This window comes from Xyrauchen texanus, chromosome 29 (genome assembly GCF_025860055.1).
Source record: "Xyrauchen texanus isolate HMW12.3.18 chromosome 29, RBS_HiC_50CHRs, whole genome shotgun sequence".
NCBI lineage: Eukaryota > Metazoa > Chordata > Actinopteri > Cypriniformes > Catostomidae > Xyrauchen > Xyrauchen texanus.
The window spans coordinates 22,050,322-22,069,812 of NC_068304.1; the positions used below are offsets into that span (position 1 = coordinate 22,050,322).

General features: G+C 39.1%; 1 protein-coding gene across 4 annotated transcripts in view; it reads right to left on the reverse strand.

Moving 5' to 3' along the window:
• Positions 1-19,491, reverse strand: part of LOC127623161 (membrane-bound transcription factor site-1 protease-like) — a 42,855-nt gene that overhangs the window by 7,294 nt on the left and 16,070 nt on the right. For 3 of the 4 annotated variants that reach the window (XM_052097449.1, XM_052097450.1, XM_052097451.1), the window contains exons 4-22: positions 15,830-16,048; positions 15,567-15,677; positions 15,315-15,424; positions 15,053-15,169; positions 14,851-14,918; positions 14,634-14,736; positions 13,603-13,754; positions 6,347-6,508; positions 5,374-5,518; positions 5,024-5,212; positions 4,556-4,728; positions 4,228-4,343; positions 3,150-3,306; positions 2,554-2,678; positions 1,964-2,041; positions 1,695-1,835; positions 685-816; positions 476-602; positions 228-358 (exon numbers count right to left, since the gene is read on the reverse strand). In XM_052097449.1, the coding sequence (XP_051953409.1) occupies positions 228-358; positions 476-602; positions 685-816; positions 1,695-1,835; positions 1,964-2,041; positions 2,554-2,678; positions 3,150-3,306; positions 4,228-4,343; positions 4,556-4,728; positions 5,024-5,212; positions 5,374-5,518; positions 6,347-6,508; positions 13,603-13,754; positions 14,634-14,736; positions 14,851-14,918; positions 15,053-15,169; positions 15,315-15,424; positions 15,567-15,677; positions 15,830-16,048 (2,556 nt within the window). The remainder of the gene's footprint in view (positions 1-227; positions 359-475; positions 603-684; positions 817-1,694; positions 1,836-1,963; positions 2,042-2,553; positions 2,679-3,149; positions 3,307-4,227; positions 4,344-4,555; positions 4,729-5,023; positions 5,213-5,373; positions 5,519-6,346; positions 6,509-13,602; positions 13,755-14,633; positions 14,737-14,850; positions 14,919-15,052; positions 15,170-15,314; positions 15,425-15,566; positions 15,678-15,829; positions 16,049-19,491) is intronic. The other variant, XM_052097452.1, reaches the window with a different exon arrangement.

Genomic DNA, 19,491 nt, shown 5'->3' on the forward strand with positions numbered 1-19,491 from the left:
TGCTTTCTTCTGTGGAACACAAAAGGAAATGTTGAGCAGAATGTGAAGACTAACAGCAGCATTCACCATTCCCTTTCATTGTATGGAAAAACAGATGCAGTCAAAAGTGAATGGTAACAGAGGGTATCAGTCTCTAATGATCTGCCTAACATCTCCTTGTGTGTTCCATGTAAGAAAGTCATAACCTGTTTGGAAGGTGGATGAGTAAATGACAGAATTCTTTTCACCTCCGGGGATGTCCCAGGCTCCACTTTCACCAGGAGACAGGGGTCGAACCTGAGGCCGATACGGCCTCACATTAGGCAAAGCAACCTTGTCCATGTCCACTGACAGTAGCTTCTGGTGCTTCCACAAATTGCTGAGAAGAAACAGATGAGTCAACATAACTAGTGTCAAATGCCAATATTATAGAATTTGATTAGTCTCAATTCACAATGTACTGGACAAGAATGGCACAGGCCATATCTGCACTGACCTAGGAGCAGTCTCATTAAGTGGCTGTGGTTTAGCCCAAGACAAATGAGGGCATGCAGGTAGAGGACGAGGCTTAGGGTCACCCAGATGGGCCTCTAGCACTTTTGAGTAACGATAGAGGTGATTACCTGCAAAAATAATGAAAATTAGTCATCTGATAGACTTGAACTTAGCACAACCAGTTTGTAAAGAGACAACTATAAAGTTTACCTTCCAATCTCTGTGGTAACAGCCTGTCTGAGCCTGTAGGGGGCACCACTCTGTTTTTAGAGTGGGTGAGGCTGGGTGGAGTCATGCTATAGGACGTGTATTGCAACAGAGCATCCAGCAGCCAATAACAGTCTAAAAAGGGAAGAGAGAGAACTCAAATGTGAATTAAATTAATCCAAGCCTGAAAATGTATTAGTGGGTAGGTTTTTAAAAACCCTGTCAAATACATGCTTGTCCAAAATGTGACCTCATATTGTGGTCCAAATGTCTAAGACCACCAATGAAGATGCTTCTATTGTGCTTTTACAAATGTAATAGTTTGTATATTAGAGTGAGTGAAAAGTTTAATTCACCCTTCGCTAAGCTCTGGCAGCCCTGCAGCAGTTGCCAAGACAGGATTGGTCAGAAACTCTTGTATGAAAAATGTATATTTCAGAAACGGCATGCAATCGCACTGGCATGGAGTTCACAATTTGTGTAAAACCTGATGATTCATGTTAATGTTATCATGATTTGAGCATCTTGTGTGCTCCCATGAAAGCAAAGAAATCTGACCTCTTTAAGGTATTTTGGCAGTTTTGTTTCGTTTAGAATCTTAATATATGTCTTACACAAAGGTGGGTGGAGTAGCTAAAACTTTTACTCAAGTAATAATGTTAATAATTGTTTCTGTAACAGGTAAAGGCCGGGCAAGGAGGCAGCGGGAACCGGCTGAACAGTCAACATAAAGTTTAATAAGAAACATAAATCAAACGTAAACAAACACAGACACATATGCAAAGTGGCCGAGTGAGTCTCTCTCTTGAACCGGCGTCTCCAGTTGCCCTTTATCTCACTCTCCCGCTGATCAGCTGATTTAGAGCCGGCCATGCTCCATCACGGCCCAGCCACACCCTCCTCCTCGTCATCAGTTTCCTTCCAGGATTAAGTTACATTTTGAATCCCTGATTGTCAATGTAGTCTCAGGTTTTTGGAACCCACTGTTTACAAATACGTGAAATATGCATTACCTTTCTGTCTGTGACTGTCATCAATGCAGTTGGAGTCTCCATAGAGTGCTATGCGACCTCCCCCCTCTGTGGGTGTTTGGTACAGTCCAAGCACAGGTACATTTTCCACCACCGCCGTCTCTTGTTTCAAGACCTCTAGTCCTGGAAATTTGAGGATTTCAGATAACAATAACAAGATGATGAAGAAATAGAGAGAGAGTGAGCTTTCAGTTGGTCTCCATGGATACAGCAGTGACATGAGGTGTACAATCACAGTGACATCTGTGTACCTTGATCCTTTAAGGTCTGTGCGATAACAATTCCATCCTCTGGAAAACGAGCAATACTGCAACCAGAGGCATAATACACTAAAAGCAAAGGCAAATGGTTGGAATCAGACTTTAAAATTAGGAATTTATTTCAAGCGTCACCATTAAAAGTACTATTACTTGTCATTTATTTAACAGGAAACTATAGATATACTGTAGATAGAACAGTATGTTAAAGGGTTCATTCACATATATATGAAAATGCTGTCATCATTTACTCACCCTAATGTTGTTTCAAACCTGTATGACTTTAATCTCTGGAACAAAATAAGATGATTTTAGGCAGAATATTAAGAGAACAGTCTCATTCACCATTCACTTTCATTAAATGGAAAGAAGATGCAATGAAAGTTAATAGTGGCTGAGGCTTACATTCTGCCTAAATAATCTTTTGTGTTCCACGGATTATGGGTGTGGAACAACATGAGGCTAAGTAAATGACAGAATTTTCATTTTTAGGTGAACAGTCCCTAATAAAGCAACAAAACATGAGTAGCTTTACTTAGAAAGACAAACAGAAGTCACAGCATGGAAGGTTGAGACTGTCTTACTGTCATGATCTGCCATTGTGAAGTCTCCCTCATACAGGCCGTCGCTGAAGGCCATACCCCACACAGAGATCAGATCATTCAAGGCTGGTACGTTAGCACCCCCTGTGTCAGGCATCCACCATTGCCTGCAAATGCAATGCACATTTTCGTTTGCCTTTATTTGATAAACATGTTTGTCCTGAATAAAGCACTTTTCTAAGAATCCCATTTAAAAAGCACATACCAGATCCAACAATAGAAACCACACACTTTCAACCCCCTATAAAATTACATTATTTATGAATTAGAGCACTTAAATGCCCTTACGAGAAGCACACTATAATGTAAATTAGGACAGAAACAACAGACGGTAATTAGAAAATTAGACAAGCGTATTACCGAACTAAAAACCTCAGGTGAAATTACAATTAATCAAGTAATTACGAGGCAAATTTGACTAATTATTTTGTAGTCAAAAGCTCACTGTTTTTGGCATGAACCATTTTGCTAAAAACATTTCACCCAGAGATATATGCATTTCACTGGACTGAAAATAATATGTAAAGACTGGACAGTGACACAAGAGATCATATTTTCTGTGGCATTCTCAGCTGTACCTGGTGTTTTCATCGTAGAACTTGACTTTTCTCATGACTGAAGTGTTGTACCAGTCACTGAAGATGATGAGAGACAGGCCATTATCTATGTCCCTCCTCAGCTTAGTGATCTCTTCTGGAAAATACTCTTCCTCACTGTCCACCATCATCAGGGTGCCTACACATACACACACAGACAGAGGAAACAGTGGAACAGTGGAAACAGGTCACATTGTAACGATACAGGCTGGATGGTTCCACTAAACCAGTTCATTTACAGACCCTATAAAATCAAATGTGGAGTTATACAGGTTAGATTTGAGGTCATCTATATGCTAGTGTACTTCTAAAAATTTACTAAATTAACTAAGCATTTAAGGCATAAAAATGTTAGTCTATCTCTTTTGTAAAAATTGACCAAAAATATGGATGACTCATCATGCACTCACTCATTTTGTCCAATACAATATTCTCTAGAATGAAAGCGTCCATCCCCCTAATACAATTCATGTTCATGGCTGTTATGTAAACAAGGCTATTGGCTAGTAAAAAAAAAAAAGTTCCTGTTTCAATAGGAAATGTGTTGCTCTATTAGAGATTAGCTGCTTTCAGCTTCATCACAACGCAGACTGATCGCTGCCTGACTTGAAACAGTGCATGTCAGTAACAAATTTTGTCCGACTAGAGACGGCACCACCGTACGCGTTTTTATAACAGTACATAATGTATATACAATCATGTTATATTACGTTTATCATAGTTATCTCATGTTTATTCATAAAAACAATTCTTGTACATGCAGGAACTGTATTAAACAGCAAAAACCCAATATGAATACATATGTTTCTGGTCATTATATGAAAAAATTCAAGCCTGAATTTGAATTTCTATGAAATTCACTTCATCTGCAAAAAAGACAACATAGCGTGATCTGACGTGATTGGTGTAGGGTCATCATACGACGGGATGTGTTAAGTGTCCAGCTTGATAATTTCAACTCCTCTCCCGACTGCATCCGGCAAATATCAACAATCAACACACCTATTATCTTTTATATTGAAACCATTCCATACAGATCCTCCAATGAATAAATACTTACCATACTGACTGGCATCAAAGCAAGTGATTGGTGCCCCCAAGACCTCCACAAAGTAGCCCATGCTTCGAAGATGCTGATACATGTCTCTAAAGTTGGTGTGAATATGATCACCATTCCTTCAAATCAAAAAGGAAAACAACATTATCTAAACCATATTAAGAGCAAAGGGGACAAAAAACAAAAATGGGACAAGAGACAAGCTATGAAATGTCTCCCTCTATGGATTCTTTCCCATAATGACAGATTTAAAATGACTGCATTTTAATCTTCATAAGATCAAATCTATTGGGCTTATTGGAATATTATGATGTTTGAGGTTGTGGCTCACCAGTCAAGTGGATCGTTCTTCATACGAAGGTTGTCTCTGGGGAAATAGCCAGGTGGGTAGCGCAGGTTATGATACTGATCCCATAGAATCCTCTTACTACGTGGGGGAGTGGGGACAATCTTCACCTTTACCGGTAACTTCACTGTAGATGTCAGCTCACCACCTACTGCTGACTGGACATGGGCACACAGAAATCACAGGAGATAGTAAAATGCCACAATCTACAATTAAACTATTGATGTGATAATGACCAAACTCAGTGAGGAACTTAGTACCCCAGAAAGTGATTATTAGCACATCTATTAGTAACTTCTATAAGTTACTAATAGATGTGCTACACAATTTAATATCAAAGCATAATGGTTTTCCTCTGAAAAACTGCACAATCAAGACTTTAGACCACTTTACTGGAGATCTCAGTCACGTCATGGCACAGAAAAGTGTGAAGACCTTCATTCTGTTACTCACATCATTCTCAGCTGGTGAGGCCACAGTAACCATGACATGACCCTGAGCGATGCCTTCCCATGATGCAGCTTTCTTGGCCACAGATATAGAGACAGCCAGGTATCCGGCCCAGGGCCAAAGTACAGGTGAGTAAGATACTGCCACATCCACGTAATCCCCATTCTGAGGCAGGTAGGGCTGCCAGATGGGCTGTGAAAGCAAAACATAACTGAGCTAAGGGACTCCTTGGCTGCTTCAAATAGACGATTCATATTTAAGATTACAATTTTAACAGTATCTAGAAAATAACAAATCAATTAACATTTAATTAACTCATTTGCTTTGCAGTAAGTCACTTCATTATTGCCCACCTTGTCCACAATCCTGCCAGTCACACCCATACCATTAAGAATGGTCACGTTGACAATAGTTGGCATGCCACCAGAGTAAATGGGTTGAGAGCAGTAGGGCCACATGTATGGGCACTCGGTCAGATCTATGTAACTGGGGCTCAGGCTAAAGAACAAAAACATCAGAAATTAATTCCATATATGACCTCTGAAAAGATAATAAACAAAGTAAAATCTGTTCTATAATCAGGCTCCACAATGCAGGTGTGATACGTGCAAACCTTTTAATTAAAGGACTTTAATTAGAATGCATGAATAAGTGTTGAGAATCCAACTTGCAGTGTGCCCAAAAAGTATTTAAGATACTTAAACCACACTTAATGCATGTCTTAGCATTACATTATGAAATAACTTGAAATTACATATCAAGCAAAACATTTCACAAAAGGAAATGTGATAGGTTTCAAATTGAAAAACAATAGATATACGGTTTAATATTAAGACAAAAATGTATTTGGACACTTTCTGGATGTCAAACTTGTGTCAAGTTGGTTAAAAGCATTTGCAAAGTGCTCAGAAAATGGCTCAGAAAAGTGAAGACATTTCAAGGGCCACCTTGGTTAGTTTACCTAAAAGTGAAAATTCTGTGAAAATTGACTCACTCTTCTGCCATCCAAGATGAAATGGAGATTTAAATTTAACCACCAGAGTCATCTGGATACATTTTGGCTTCAACATTTTGGCACCCATCACTTGCATTGTATGGACTAACAGAGCTGAGATATTCTTCTAAAAATCTTCATATGTGTTCAGCAGAAGAAAAAATTTGTATACACATCTGAGATGCCAGGAGGGCGAGTAAATCATGAGAGAAATTTCATATTTGGGTTACATGTCCAAAAGGGTCCAAATACTTTTTGGGCCACTTTATGGGACCAGAGCACTAGTCAATGTAGAGGTAAACAGTCCATGATGATGTGTGTGAAAAGAATACCTGGCTTGTGGCTTATAGCTGTTAAGGATCTGGTAGGCTCTAAGCAGGTCGAGTTTACCATGGCCCTGCTCAAACATGTTGACACCCGGCAGCCTGCGGGCTGACGCAATCAGAGCCTGCTTCATACTGGCTGGGTTTATCAACTCTCTGTTCAACACAGTGCTGAGAAGAGGAAAGACATTGTACATAAACAGTTAAAATAAACAACAGACATCATCCCTTAGATTTCAATAGTGGATGTGGCTTTATCAAGGAGGGGAATATCATTCATGTGCAGCAGGATTAGGAAAAAAAACTGAAAAGAGGACTTTGGCATATAGTAATTCAGAGACCATAAAACAGAGGAGGGGAATGGGGTCAAGTACTTTAACAGAGTAAAACAAATGAGAGCACACACACACACACACACACACACACACACACACACACACACACACACACACACACACATAAATATTGGGTCATCAACACAATTCTAATCCTTTTGGCTCTATACACCACCACAATGGATTTGAAATGAAATGAACAAGATGTGCTTTAACTGCAGACTTTCAGCTTTAATTTGAGGGTATTTACATCCAAATCAGGTGAACGGTGTAGGAATTACAACAGTTTGTATATGTGCCTCCCACTTTTTAAGGGACCAAAAGTAATGGGACAATTGGCTGCTCAGCTGTTCCATGGCCAGGTGTGAGTTATTCCCTCATTATCCCATTTACAAGGAGCAGATAAAAGGTCCAGAGTTCATTTCAAGTGTGCTATTTGCATTTGGAATCTGTTGCTGTCAACTCTCAATATGAGATTCAAAGAACTGTCACTATCAGTGAAGCAAGCCATCATTAGGCTGAAAAATCAAAACAAACCCATCAGAGAGATAGCAAAAACATTAGGTGTGGCCAAATCAACTGTTTGGAACATTCTTAAAAAGAAAGAATGCACCGGTGAGCTCAGCAACACCAAAAGACCCGGAAAACAACTGTGGTGGATGACCGAAGAACTCTCCAGGAGGTAGGTGTATGTGTGTCAAAGTCAACAATCAAGAGAAGACTTCACCAGAGTGAATACAGAGGGTTCACCACAAGATGTAAACCATTGGTGAGCCTCAAAAACAGGAAGGCCAGATTAGAGTTTGCCAAACAACATCTAAAAAAGCCTTCACAGTTCTGGAACAACATCCTATGGACAGATGAGAGTGATGGGAAGAGAAGAGTATGGAGAAGGAAAGGAACTGCTCATGATCCAAAGCATACCACCTCATCAGTGAAGCATGGTGGTGGTAGTGTCATGGCGTGGTCATGTATGATGATGTGACTGCTGACAAAAGCAGCAGGATGAATTCTGAAGTGTTTCGGGCAATATTATCTGCTCATATTCAGCCAAATGCTTCAGAACTTATTGGACAGCGCTTCACAGTACAGATGGACAATGACCCGAAGCATACTGCAAAAGCAACCAAAGAGTTTTTTAAGGGTAAGAAGTGGAATGTTATGCAATGGCCAAGTCAATCACCTGACCTGAATCCGATTGAGCATGCATTTCACTTGCAGAAGACAAAACTGAAGGGAAAATGCCCCAAGAACAAGCAGGAACTGAAGACAGTTGCAGTAGAGGCCTGGCAGAGCATCACCAGGGATGAAACCCAGAGTCTGGTGATGTCTATGCGTTCCAGACTTCAGGCTGTAATTGACTGCAAAGGATTTGCAACCAAGTATTAAAAAGTGAAAGTTTGATTTATGATTGTTAATCTGTCCCATTACTTTTGGTCCCTTAAAAAGTGGGAGGCACATATACAAACTGTTGTAATTCCTACACCGTTCACCTGATTTGGATGTAAATACCCTCAAATTAAAGCTGAAAGTCTGCAGTTAAAGCACATCTTGTTCGTTTCATTTCAAATCCATTGTGGTGGTGTATAGAGCCAAAAAGATTAGAATTGTGTCGATGTCCCAATATTTATGGACTGGACTGTATATACATACATACATATATACATCTCAGAGGAATGTAGAGAGAGACAACAGAAGTAGAAGAAAAGTGGAACCGCCAAAAAATGAAGTAGCCTGTCTCAGTCTATGGATATTAACTATATTAAAGGAGACCCTTTTAGCAAGATGTAATATAAGTCTCAAGTGTCCCCAGAATGTGTCTGTGAGTGTTCAGCTCAAAATACCCCATGGATCATTTATTATATCATGTCGTAAATGTCTCTTTTTGGGTGGAATCAAAAACACGCAATTTAGTGTGTCTCTTTAAATGAAAATGAGTTGCTTCTCCTCGCTCGCTTTCAGGATGAGGGCTGTGCCTTTACAGCTTGTGCTTCGGATATTAAAATCAGCAACAACAAATCAGAACTAATATAACTGGCAGCGAAAATGCCAGAGTTCAGCCATATATGTATGAACCAGAGTCGGACACTGATGAAGGAGAGACTCTGGCAGAATCACAACTGTGAGAATGAACCAGGGCGTTTCTGAATGGTTAATTGACACTACACAGCTGTGGTGTGTAAGTCTGGCAACAGACATCCCTAGTGGTACTGATATGTTGTGCAGATATGCTGGCCTTTGCAAGTAAACATTCCATTTTTAGTAGAGATGCACCGATTGACCAGCCAGGGACCGGAATTAGCCGATTTTCCGCATGCTCGGCCCGGACCAGTGACCGGCCGGTCAGACTCACGTCTTTCCAATTCCAAGCCGGTCCGTTTTGTTGCCAGCGGCGCAGGCAATAACGTCACAGCCGCATGTAAACATGTCATTGGCGTGGAAGATCTTCACTGTGAGTGAAGAATACATAAAGTTCGAAATGTGTAATAATTATAAGGCCAAAGTAAACCATGGGGGAACCACCACAATAACTTTCGGATCAACAAACCTAATTAGACATTTATAACACCATCACCCAGCTGAAAATGCCCATTTTAAAAAAGAAGCTAAAAAGTGAAAGCTGCTAAAGCTAGCCAGAGCTCAAAGCCAGTCACAAGTCAGCAGCGTCTCCTATCATTCCTTGGAATGAGCAACGAATATACCAAAGCAATTATGAGGAAAATTATGGAATTCATGGCCCTGGATGACCAGCTGTTCTCCATAGTTGAGGACAGAAGGTTCAGAAATCTGATACATTTCCTCGATACAGAGTAGGAGGCGTTGAGTAGGAGGTGTGTTGATTCCGATGTCGCGTTGCCCGAGTTGTTTAATCTCGTGTCATGTCACACGTAGCCTGTTATCGGTCAACATTTGGGTACACAAATCCGGGAGAGGGGAAGAGGGGTGCTGGATGGCAGAGGCAGGCTAAATACTATAAATCACAATGGCACAATTTGTAATGTGCTGAGTAACGTAATTTTTCCCAACATGTCCGATATTAAAATCAGTGCGACACACATTGCAAAAGGCATGGGCATTGTCGACATGGCTTCGGGATATGAAATTAAATTCTTCCATCCAGCTGTTGTTAAATGTACATGTATATTTAGTTTTTTTCACCGGAGCACCAGCTGATTCTTCTCCTCCCATCTACCAGTGATGCTTGATTTAACATCCCGCGTCTACTGCCTGCGCAGATATCAACAGCGCAAATGGGTTGTAGGTTGCCAGATTGAGGTCATAAATGATTTGTAATTTGTATGATGTGTCGATTGTGTGAGTAGGATGCGTTTCATTCAAGATCTGGCAACTGGACCACCTTGGAATAATATATTGATGTGATTATTCATATAACGTGGTTTGGGACATAAAAATTACGGGAGTTTTTTTGGGAGAAATAACAAAACGGGAGACTCCCGGGAAAAACGGGAGTGTTGACAGAAATGCTTTCAAGATTGCAATCGGTGCATCTCTAATTTTTAGTACAACTCTCATGTTCACAAAATCGTACATAGTTTTTAAAAAGACAAATCACCTTACTGTATTGTGCATAATAAAGATTTGCACAAACATACAAAAATGTTGGTATGTTTTGGGGCACAATTCCTTCAAAAACAAACCTTGTCCACTTTCAGTGGCTCTGATGCCGGGAGTAAATAAGAATCTTATGTTCACTTTTACAGCCAACAATAGAACACTCATGACGCTTACGAAGCTGAGACAATATTCTTCTCACTGTATGTGCTCCAGCATGGAATAAAATGACAGACTGTGTGTAGATCACTCAGGGGAGGATCTATGATAATAGGGCTGAGTCAGTCACCAGTCGTGGCCGAGGCTTGCTCTAACGTGACGTCACTTTAGAGCAGAAATGAAAACCATTGTACAAACACCATGTAAAAGTGAATTTTGCATAATAGGTCCCCTTTAAACAAAAATGGCAAAAGGCAAGACAGGGAGATGAAGAAATCAAGAAAAAGAAAGGATGCCATTTAACAAGAAAAAAAGACTGATTATGTTCATTCATTTGTTAGTTTTTTTCCTTTAAAAGGATGAATCTACAATTAATTTCTCCCCTTTAGGCCACAAGATCAAACAAGTGTACTTATACAGAACGACACACTCATTTCTTAAGTGAAGAATGCTTTTGCCATTAATTTAGCTACTGCCTGTATTTTCTGTCGAAGTTTTACTGCCTCTATTTTTGATTAGCAATTGTAACTCCTCCATTTATAAAGCTAGCAATAGTGTTGATCATTTTCAAAGGTCTATTCCAGATCAATGATGTGATATGGGATCAGTCACATGGTATCTGCAGGTTCGAAGGAAAGAAATTCAAGACTTTTTAATACCAAATAAAAGAAAAATCAAGACCACATTAAATAATTAATTAGCAGGTAAATACAAAACCACTGAGGCTACTTGGATGTCTGTGGACATGTTTTTTTTTATATATTATTGTGCATGGTGTTTTCTTTTTTAAATAAGTTAATACAACACTAAAACTCTAAATGAATTAATAAAGAATGCATGTAGCCTAAAGTATGTAGCCTATATTGTGACCCTTCTCTTTAGTCACTTGCTTCAAGCAATACACAATACAATAGACCAATGTCACAGTTTATGTCAAACACAGAACTTTTATCGGATTACAAACTCCCTAATATCTCCTTTTATTATCCACTAAAATAAGAAAGTCATAAAGGTTTGCAACAGCATGAAGGTAAGTGATGACAATTTTTATTTTTGTGTGAAATATCTCAAGCCAGTAAAAACTTGTCAGTTACCATAAAAATGGTTGTTTAAAGTTGACAAGATATATTGAAAATATTAACAGATTAAATTATGAAAGAGAACTGTGCTGCATATACATACAACATACTATATACTACATATTAAATATTGATATTAAATATAGAATGTTTTCATATTATGTATATTATAATATTTATCTAATTATGTTATTATTGTTTTCTATATTACAAAAGTTTTCAAATTAACTGATTCAAATGGCAGAGAAGAATTGCTGTATATATTAGATCTAGAGAGATGGAGATATAACCGGTGTAACTGCAGATGAGCAGTTTTGTTAGCTTACAATTATTGTCAAAGGTGAAGCAAAATAAGGAAGAGCGACGATTTGAAAGGCGTCAAAACACCACTCCAACCTTGCACACTTGCAAAATGCAATGCTGACAGCTTTGTTGATTATAAGCAGGAGCGAGTGTTAGCACGTCGCTTGCTTAGAGATGCAAAATAACACAATTTGCATTTTGGATTAACGGGTTTATGAAGGTTTGTACATGTGCGACATCGTAAGTTCAGTAAAAATGCGTTCCCCTGTGTGCACTCACACTAAACTCTAGTGTCAGCTGCTAAATGATGGACGCATGACAGAGAGAGAGGGAGAGAGAAAGAGAGAGAGGGAGAGAGAAACAGCAGAAGAAATTTAAGACTTCTTTTAATTTAAGATATGTAAGACTTTTTATGGCCTTACAATTTTAAAAGTAAATTTAAGACTTTAAGAACCCACGGGTACCTGGTGTCATTTTAAAGAGGTGTGTTTATAATGTACAAAAAACACAGCTCTTAAAAGGAATATTCCGGTTTTAATACAAGCGAAGCATTTGTGGCACAGTGTTGATTATCACAAAAATGTATTTCAACCCTCCTTTTTCTTAAAAAAATTTTAAAAAACAAAATCGAGGTTACCGTGAGGCACTTTCAATGGAAGTGAATGGGGTCAATATTTGGAGGATTTAAAAGCAGAAAAGTGAAGCTAATAATTTTTTAAAAGCACTTGCATTAATTATTTTGTTAAAACTTGTGTATTAAGATTTTTTGTACAGTAATTTTAGGGTTTTACGTTGACTATGACTATTGTAAAATTGGTTATACTGTAACTTTACACAGAATTTTATCACACTAAAATCATGTTATCACACATTGTTTATATCTTGTGGCAATACTTTTGAAACAGTAACTATTTTAACATTTACAGATTGATGCTTTTTTTTAATTTTTTTTTATTTTTAAGAACACTGATGACTCCGGTGTTTAATTCCACATCTTCAGAGCTGATATGTGGGTGAGAAACTGAACAATATTGAAGTCATTTTTTACTCTAAATTTCCACTTTCACATCTGAAACATGTCCCATGTGGTGTCCGTTTAGTTTCACCTACACATGTGAAAGTGAAAGTTAAGGTGGAGATTTAGAGTAAAAATGAACTTAAATGTTTCTCACCCACACCTATTATATCACTTCTATCACAGGTTCAGGTGGTAGAGCATGTTGGCCACTAATCGCAGGGTTGGTGGTTTGATTCCTGGCCCACATGACTCCACATGCCGAAGTGTCCTTGGGCAAGACATTGAACCCAAAGTAGCTCCCAATGGCAGGTTAGTGCCTTGCATGGCAGCTCTGCAGTCATTGATGTGTGTGTGTGTGAATGGGAGAATGAGTTCACAGTGTAAAGCGCTTTGAAAACCACTAAGGTTAAAAAAGTGCTATATAAGTGAAGACCATTGACAATGTACTTTGAAGATATGGATTTAAACACGTATTTTTATGCTTACTTTATGAGAGTTTTGGAGTTACAAAAGGTCTGATCACCATTTAACTGCTTCGTGAGACCTATGGTATGAGGATGAGTAAATTATAAGAGAACTTTCATTTTTGAGTAAACTACCCCTTTAAGAAGCAGCTTGAGTGCAAACAAATTAATTTTTAAAAGTACAAATATTCCATACAGTCTCTCAATTAATATGGGGGTCATAAAACAACATATATAATTATTATAAAAGAATTAGCAGAATTATTTTCAGAAGCATTTAATGTCAACTATCCTCAAGCATTCTTGGACAGATTTTTGTTAATCCGCGTCTCACCTGGCCAGAAGAGTGACAGCTCCAGCCACCACAGGTGATGCAACACTGGTGCCAGAGAGAGAACGACAGCCCTCCTTCAATCCTGAACCACGCACACCAGAGCCGTACGTCACAATGTCAGGCTTCACCCTGCCATAGCCACCTGGCAGCTCCTGATGAATAGTACAAGAGTCAAAATATGACTAAACTGAGCTAACAAGAAAGACTGACAGAAAGTGTGATGAGTGGGAAAGTATAAATTATATTCAGAACCTAAATGAACACTGAACACATAAAATACATCCATTTATCAACATAAAAATTTGGGTTAAAAACTATATTAATTTCTGAGGGAAATTGTACATCTTGTATTTGGTCACCATTTCTTTGTTATTCACCATTTTTAAAACACTTCAATAGGTCATTATAAATGGTTCTGCGGTGTGACAAATAGATTTTTTGAAGTACAATAAAATCTACATGCATAATAATTATGAAACAATTAGCAAAATGCAGTTAAAAATATCTTTAGGTTAAGTACAGCAGGTCACAATGCAGAACATGCAAAAGTCCCAGAAGTATTTCATGTCAACTACCAATATGGCTAAAATTATGTTGCAAATCTCATATCTAGACTGATCTAATCATTTTATGCAGGGTTTTGAACATGCCTTTATGATAAAACATCACCATAGGGGCATCCGTTTCCAATGTCAATATCTTATTATCATCCTTGACAATACAGAAACAACTCATTGACTGATTCATTTATATATTGTTAATCTACAAAGCTTTAATTCTGTGAGCCACTTCAAAGTTGCAATAAAGGATTTTTTACAGAGCCCTTTGAAGTGTTTGTAAATCTCTTACTTTCATTCTTCTTTCTAGAGGTGAGGAGTCAAGAAATCCCCAGCTTTGTGATAGGAGATAACAGGAGGTGTCTGCCATTTTTTAAGTCAGCTCAAAAGGTGCAGTTATGTTCTAACAAGCATCTCAAAGCAGCTGCACAGAAACAATGCAATGATGCAAAGTCAGCACAAGACAGAACGAACCCATGTTGTCATGCCCCGGGATGAGAACCTGGCAATGTTGTCCTCAAAATCAATCCCTCCGACACCAATAACATCCATCTGATCTGCTGGATTGTTCAATGTTCTGGAACACACACACACACACACACACACACACACACACACACACAAAACAATATCAACAGAACTGCTGTGACTATTTGGCAAATGTAATCTGTTATTGGACTGGTACACTTACCCATACAATGGGCCATCATTGCCAATAGCAGACACCATAATCACTTTGTTGGCTGTGAGCTCCCAAACCTTGTTAAACATATGCATGGGAGAAGACATTTTATTGTAGCACTACATCACACTGAAAATAAATCATGTTTGATATAGAGAGTGAAATGCACTGCACATTTCCCCAAAAGACAATGTTTCCTTTCTGTTCATACCTTATCAACAAATGGATGGTCCATGAAGTCTGGCCCCCCTATACTGAGGTTTAAGACGTCTATCTTCTTCAGGATGGCATAGTTGAAGGCATCTAAGAACCAGGAGGTGTAGGACACCTGAGTTGAAAGCAGACTGTCAGACATAATGGAAAGGTATGTGGAAGTGTATTATAATATTAATCTCATTGAACTGTAAAATGAAATAAAAGAACAAAATGAAGGTGATTGTTCAGGGAAATGGATACAAATGTTTGTGTAATACCTGGTTATTGGTAAAAACTCTAAAGATATGCAGCTCAGAATCTGGAGCAAATCCCTGGCACTCCCTCATGCTTGCAATAACCCCAGCAACAAACGTGCCATGACCCAACCCTGAAGACAGATTGTGAGAAACAAAGATAAGAGGACTGATCCATGAATTTCATCTGACCAATTCTTCTGGGTTGATTCAGTCAACTTCACTCAGAGCTCAACAAGGAACTATGGATGTTTAAACTGTGAGAAGTCATCTTACCATCATCCAGTGTTTTCTCATTGGTCCAGTTGGTTCTCTCCTTAACATTTTTAAAGTGAGGGTGCTTCTCACTCAGCCCAGTGTCAAATACTGCTACCTTCACTCCAGAGCCTGAATAGGAGCACAAATCAGAGCTACAAGCTAAACTGCAGACCTTGTGAAAAACAATCTTCTAAATGAGAAAAGAAAAAAGACATAAATACAAGGGCACATGCATCAACACTTTTACATTCAATCAATTATAGTAGTGAACCTTCACATACCAGTGTGTCCCATCTGCCAGAGCACATCTGCTTGCAGTATCTGAGCGACATGTCTGGGGATGGCCCGTAGGAGACGACGACTGGAGTGTCTGCCTGTGGCATGCCAGAAACCAGAGCTCAGAGATAAACTGGTTCTCCTGAGTGGCCTTGAAGTCTGCCATGACTGCCACTTCTGCACCCAGCGTGTGTCATTGCACGGTGATCCGCCATCAGTGCCTGCTGAAAGTGAGATAAGAGAAAGCATTAATACAAATGTAAAAAAATTATTGTATGCTCACATCCAAGATCCCATCTTTTAAAAATTGTTATTGGAAGATCATCTAGTTTATCACTTTTAGAGCCTCTATTTCCCATTAAGTTAGATATGTTCCGATAGCATTTTTTTAGAATGAGTACGGGTACCGATATCAGCAGTTTATTTCAATTTTATCATCAAAATTGTGTTTAAATTGTGTTTCTGTGATGTTAGACCAAAGACCTCCGACGTAATGAAGGCAAATTCCCAATCCGGAAAAGCAGGTAGCTACGTGAATCACAGTAATTATTAAACCGCAAAAGGCTACAATATAAATAATTATGTAGTCTGAATATGACTCCTGCTAAAAAGAGAATTGGCGCTCTGCCTGCTGTCATCTGCTACAAACAGAGCATGCGATGCTCATAATAGTGTTTTCCGTGTATGAGCCAAGGATCTCTAAAGGTATGAGCAATTTGGGTCTCTATGCAGGGCTCAAGACTGCGACTGAAATGGTTGCAAATGAGACCAAAAATAATTGATTGCGACAATAATTTAAAATCCAGTCGACATTGGAGACAGTCGGGTTGTGTGCGTTCATATGCGGTTTCATCATATATCTTGAGTTACTGAATACATCTTTAGAGTGTGCAGTGCACCACCAGTGTGTCTCATGCCGCTTTTCACACATTCTGTTGCAATGAAAAGCTTGCTGCACAGCACACAACAAACACAGCATGAGACTTGTGAACAAATTACTCTTTTGAACCAGGTCTTTTTCATGAATCACTCAAAAAGAACTGAGGGTTTGAACTCTGGAGCTCAGGATGGCACATAGCAGTTTGAATCAGATTAACTTTCTCAGCAAATCTGCTGTCAGTGAGCTCACAACTGGGAGTGCAGATATTTAAAAATAAAAGTCCAAACCTTCTTTCCTCTCGTCAAGTTGCCGACCAATTGCTGAGAAGCAGAAGTACTTTTTACGAGCATGGTGACAAGATTGGTAAACTCCTGGCCAATCAACTGCGCGGATTTAGAGCTAAGCAACTTATCCCTGGAATACGGACAGACAGTGGGTATACAACATCGGATCAGAAATGTATTAACGAAAAGTTCCAAATATTTTATTCCAATTTGTATAGTTCGGATTGTACAGCAGACGTAACTGCCATGGAAGCCTTTTTCAGTAACCTAAACATGCCTTCCCTTTCTCAAGACCTGAGGCATAGCCTTGAGGCACCTATTACTCAGAAGGAAATTATTGCAGCAATAACATCTATGCAATCAGGTAAATCTCCTGGCCCAGATGGACTTTCTTCTGACTTTTTAAAGAAATTTTCAGTTGACTTATCACCTTTTTTATGTTCAGTATTCTCAGACTCATTTGACTCAGGTAAACTTCCCCCTTCGTTCTATCAGGCCTGTATCTCCCTATTGTTAAAAAAGGATAAAGACCCTCTAGATTGTGCATCATACAGACCAATTTCGCTATTAAATACGGACGTAAAGATACTTGCCAAAATCCTCGCCCACAGATTGGAGGATATTCTTCCCTTTATCATTTCCCCCGACCAAACTGGCTTTATAAAGGGACGCCACTCATTTTATAATGTCCGTCGGTTAATTAACATTTTATATTCCCCCAAGAATACTGTATCAGAATGCCTCGCTTCTATGGATGCTGAAAAAGCATTTGATAGAGTAGAATGGAATTACTTATTTTTTACCCTTGAAAAATTGGGTTTGGGTCCTGTTTTCATTTCTTGGGTTAAACTTTTATATGCATGCCCTTCTGCCTCAGTATTAACAAGCAGCCGTTACTCGAGTAGTTTTGATTTACATCGTGGGACCCGGCAGGGTTGTCCTTTGAGCCCACTCCTTTTTGCTATTGCAATCGAACCTCTTGCGATTGCCATGAGCGGAAACGAACGAATACAGGGGATATGGAGAGGAGGAATCGAGCATAAGGTATCTTTATACGCTGATGACTTACTTTTGTTTGTCCCTACCGGAGGCACTTTCTGTGTTAGAAGTCTTTAGTCAATTTTCCGATTAATACAGAAGCACTTAAACTCAAGTATACTGCTTTCCCACTCAAGGTGGTGACAGATCATCTGAGTTACCTTGGGGTATGTTTTACCAGGAATTTTAAAAACCTATTTAAATCGAACTTCCTCAAATTATTGGACCAGGCGAAGCAAATATTATCGAAGTGGTCTCCTCTGTCTTTTTCTCTTATAGGTAGGATAAATTCAATTAAAATGACACTTCTCCCAAAGTTCCTATATCTTTTCCGATGTCTTCCCATTTTTCTCCCCAAATCCTTTTTTCAGGCCCTTGACTCTTTAATGATAAATTATATTTGGAATGGTAAACACCCTCGGTTACGGAAAGCTTTTCTTCAAAGACCCAAACAAACAGGTGGAATGGCCCTCCCTAATTTCCAATACTACTACTGGGCTGCTAATATTCGTTCTTTAGTGTATTGGGTGCATTTTCACCTCGATGACTCAGCCCCAGTCTGGGTAACAATGGAGTCCAGCGCTATTAGCCCATTGTCTCTATCTGCCCTCTTATGCACCGCACTCCCACTCTCCTCTGCTATTTCGAATGGTTTTCCTGTGATTAAGCACTCTCTTCGAATCTGGACCCAATTTAGGAAGAATTTTGGACTTCAGATTTTTTCACTTCTCAGCCCAATTGCAGCTAATCATTTGTTTGCTCCCTTGATGGTGGATGGTGCATTTAAGGTCTGGCATAAAAAAGGCTTAAAATACATCGGCGATTTATTTATTAATGATCTATTTGCTAGTTTTTCTCAACTGACAAAAAACTTTGGTTTGGTAAAGACTAATTTTTTCAGATTTTTACAAATCAGGCATTATATACAGAAGTTGATTCCCCAATTCCCTAATAAACCCCCAGCCAACCCTGTCGATATGTTTATTTCTGTTAACCCCACATTAAAAGGCACAATCTCTGTTTTTTACAACCTTATTTCAAAGCTGCATAGCCCCTCATTAGCAGCTATAAGAACCATGTGGGAGCAGGACCTAGGTTCTGCCTTCACAGATCACATGTGGGATTCAGTCCTGGATCGGATACACTCTACCTCCATGTGTGCCCGACATGCTCTTGTGCAATTTAAAGTAGTACACCGTATTCACATATCTAAAACCAAACTAGCTCGTATGTTCCCTGATGTGGACCCGACCTGTGATAGCTGTAAGAGCGCACCTGTGTCACTCTTTCACATGTACTGGACATGTCCCACCTTGAATGAGTTCTGGACATCTGTGTGTCAAACGTTGTCTGAAGTACTTCAGCATCAGATTGAGCCAAACCCTTTTACTGGCATCTTTGGCATTGCTCCAAATTTGGGCTTGCCTAAAGGGAAGCTGAAAGTATTGGCCTTTGCCTCCTTACT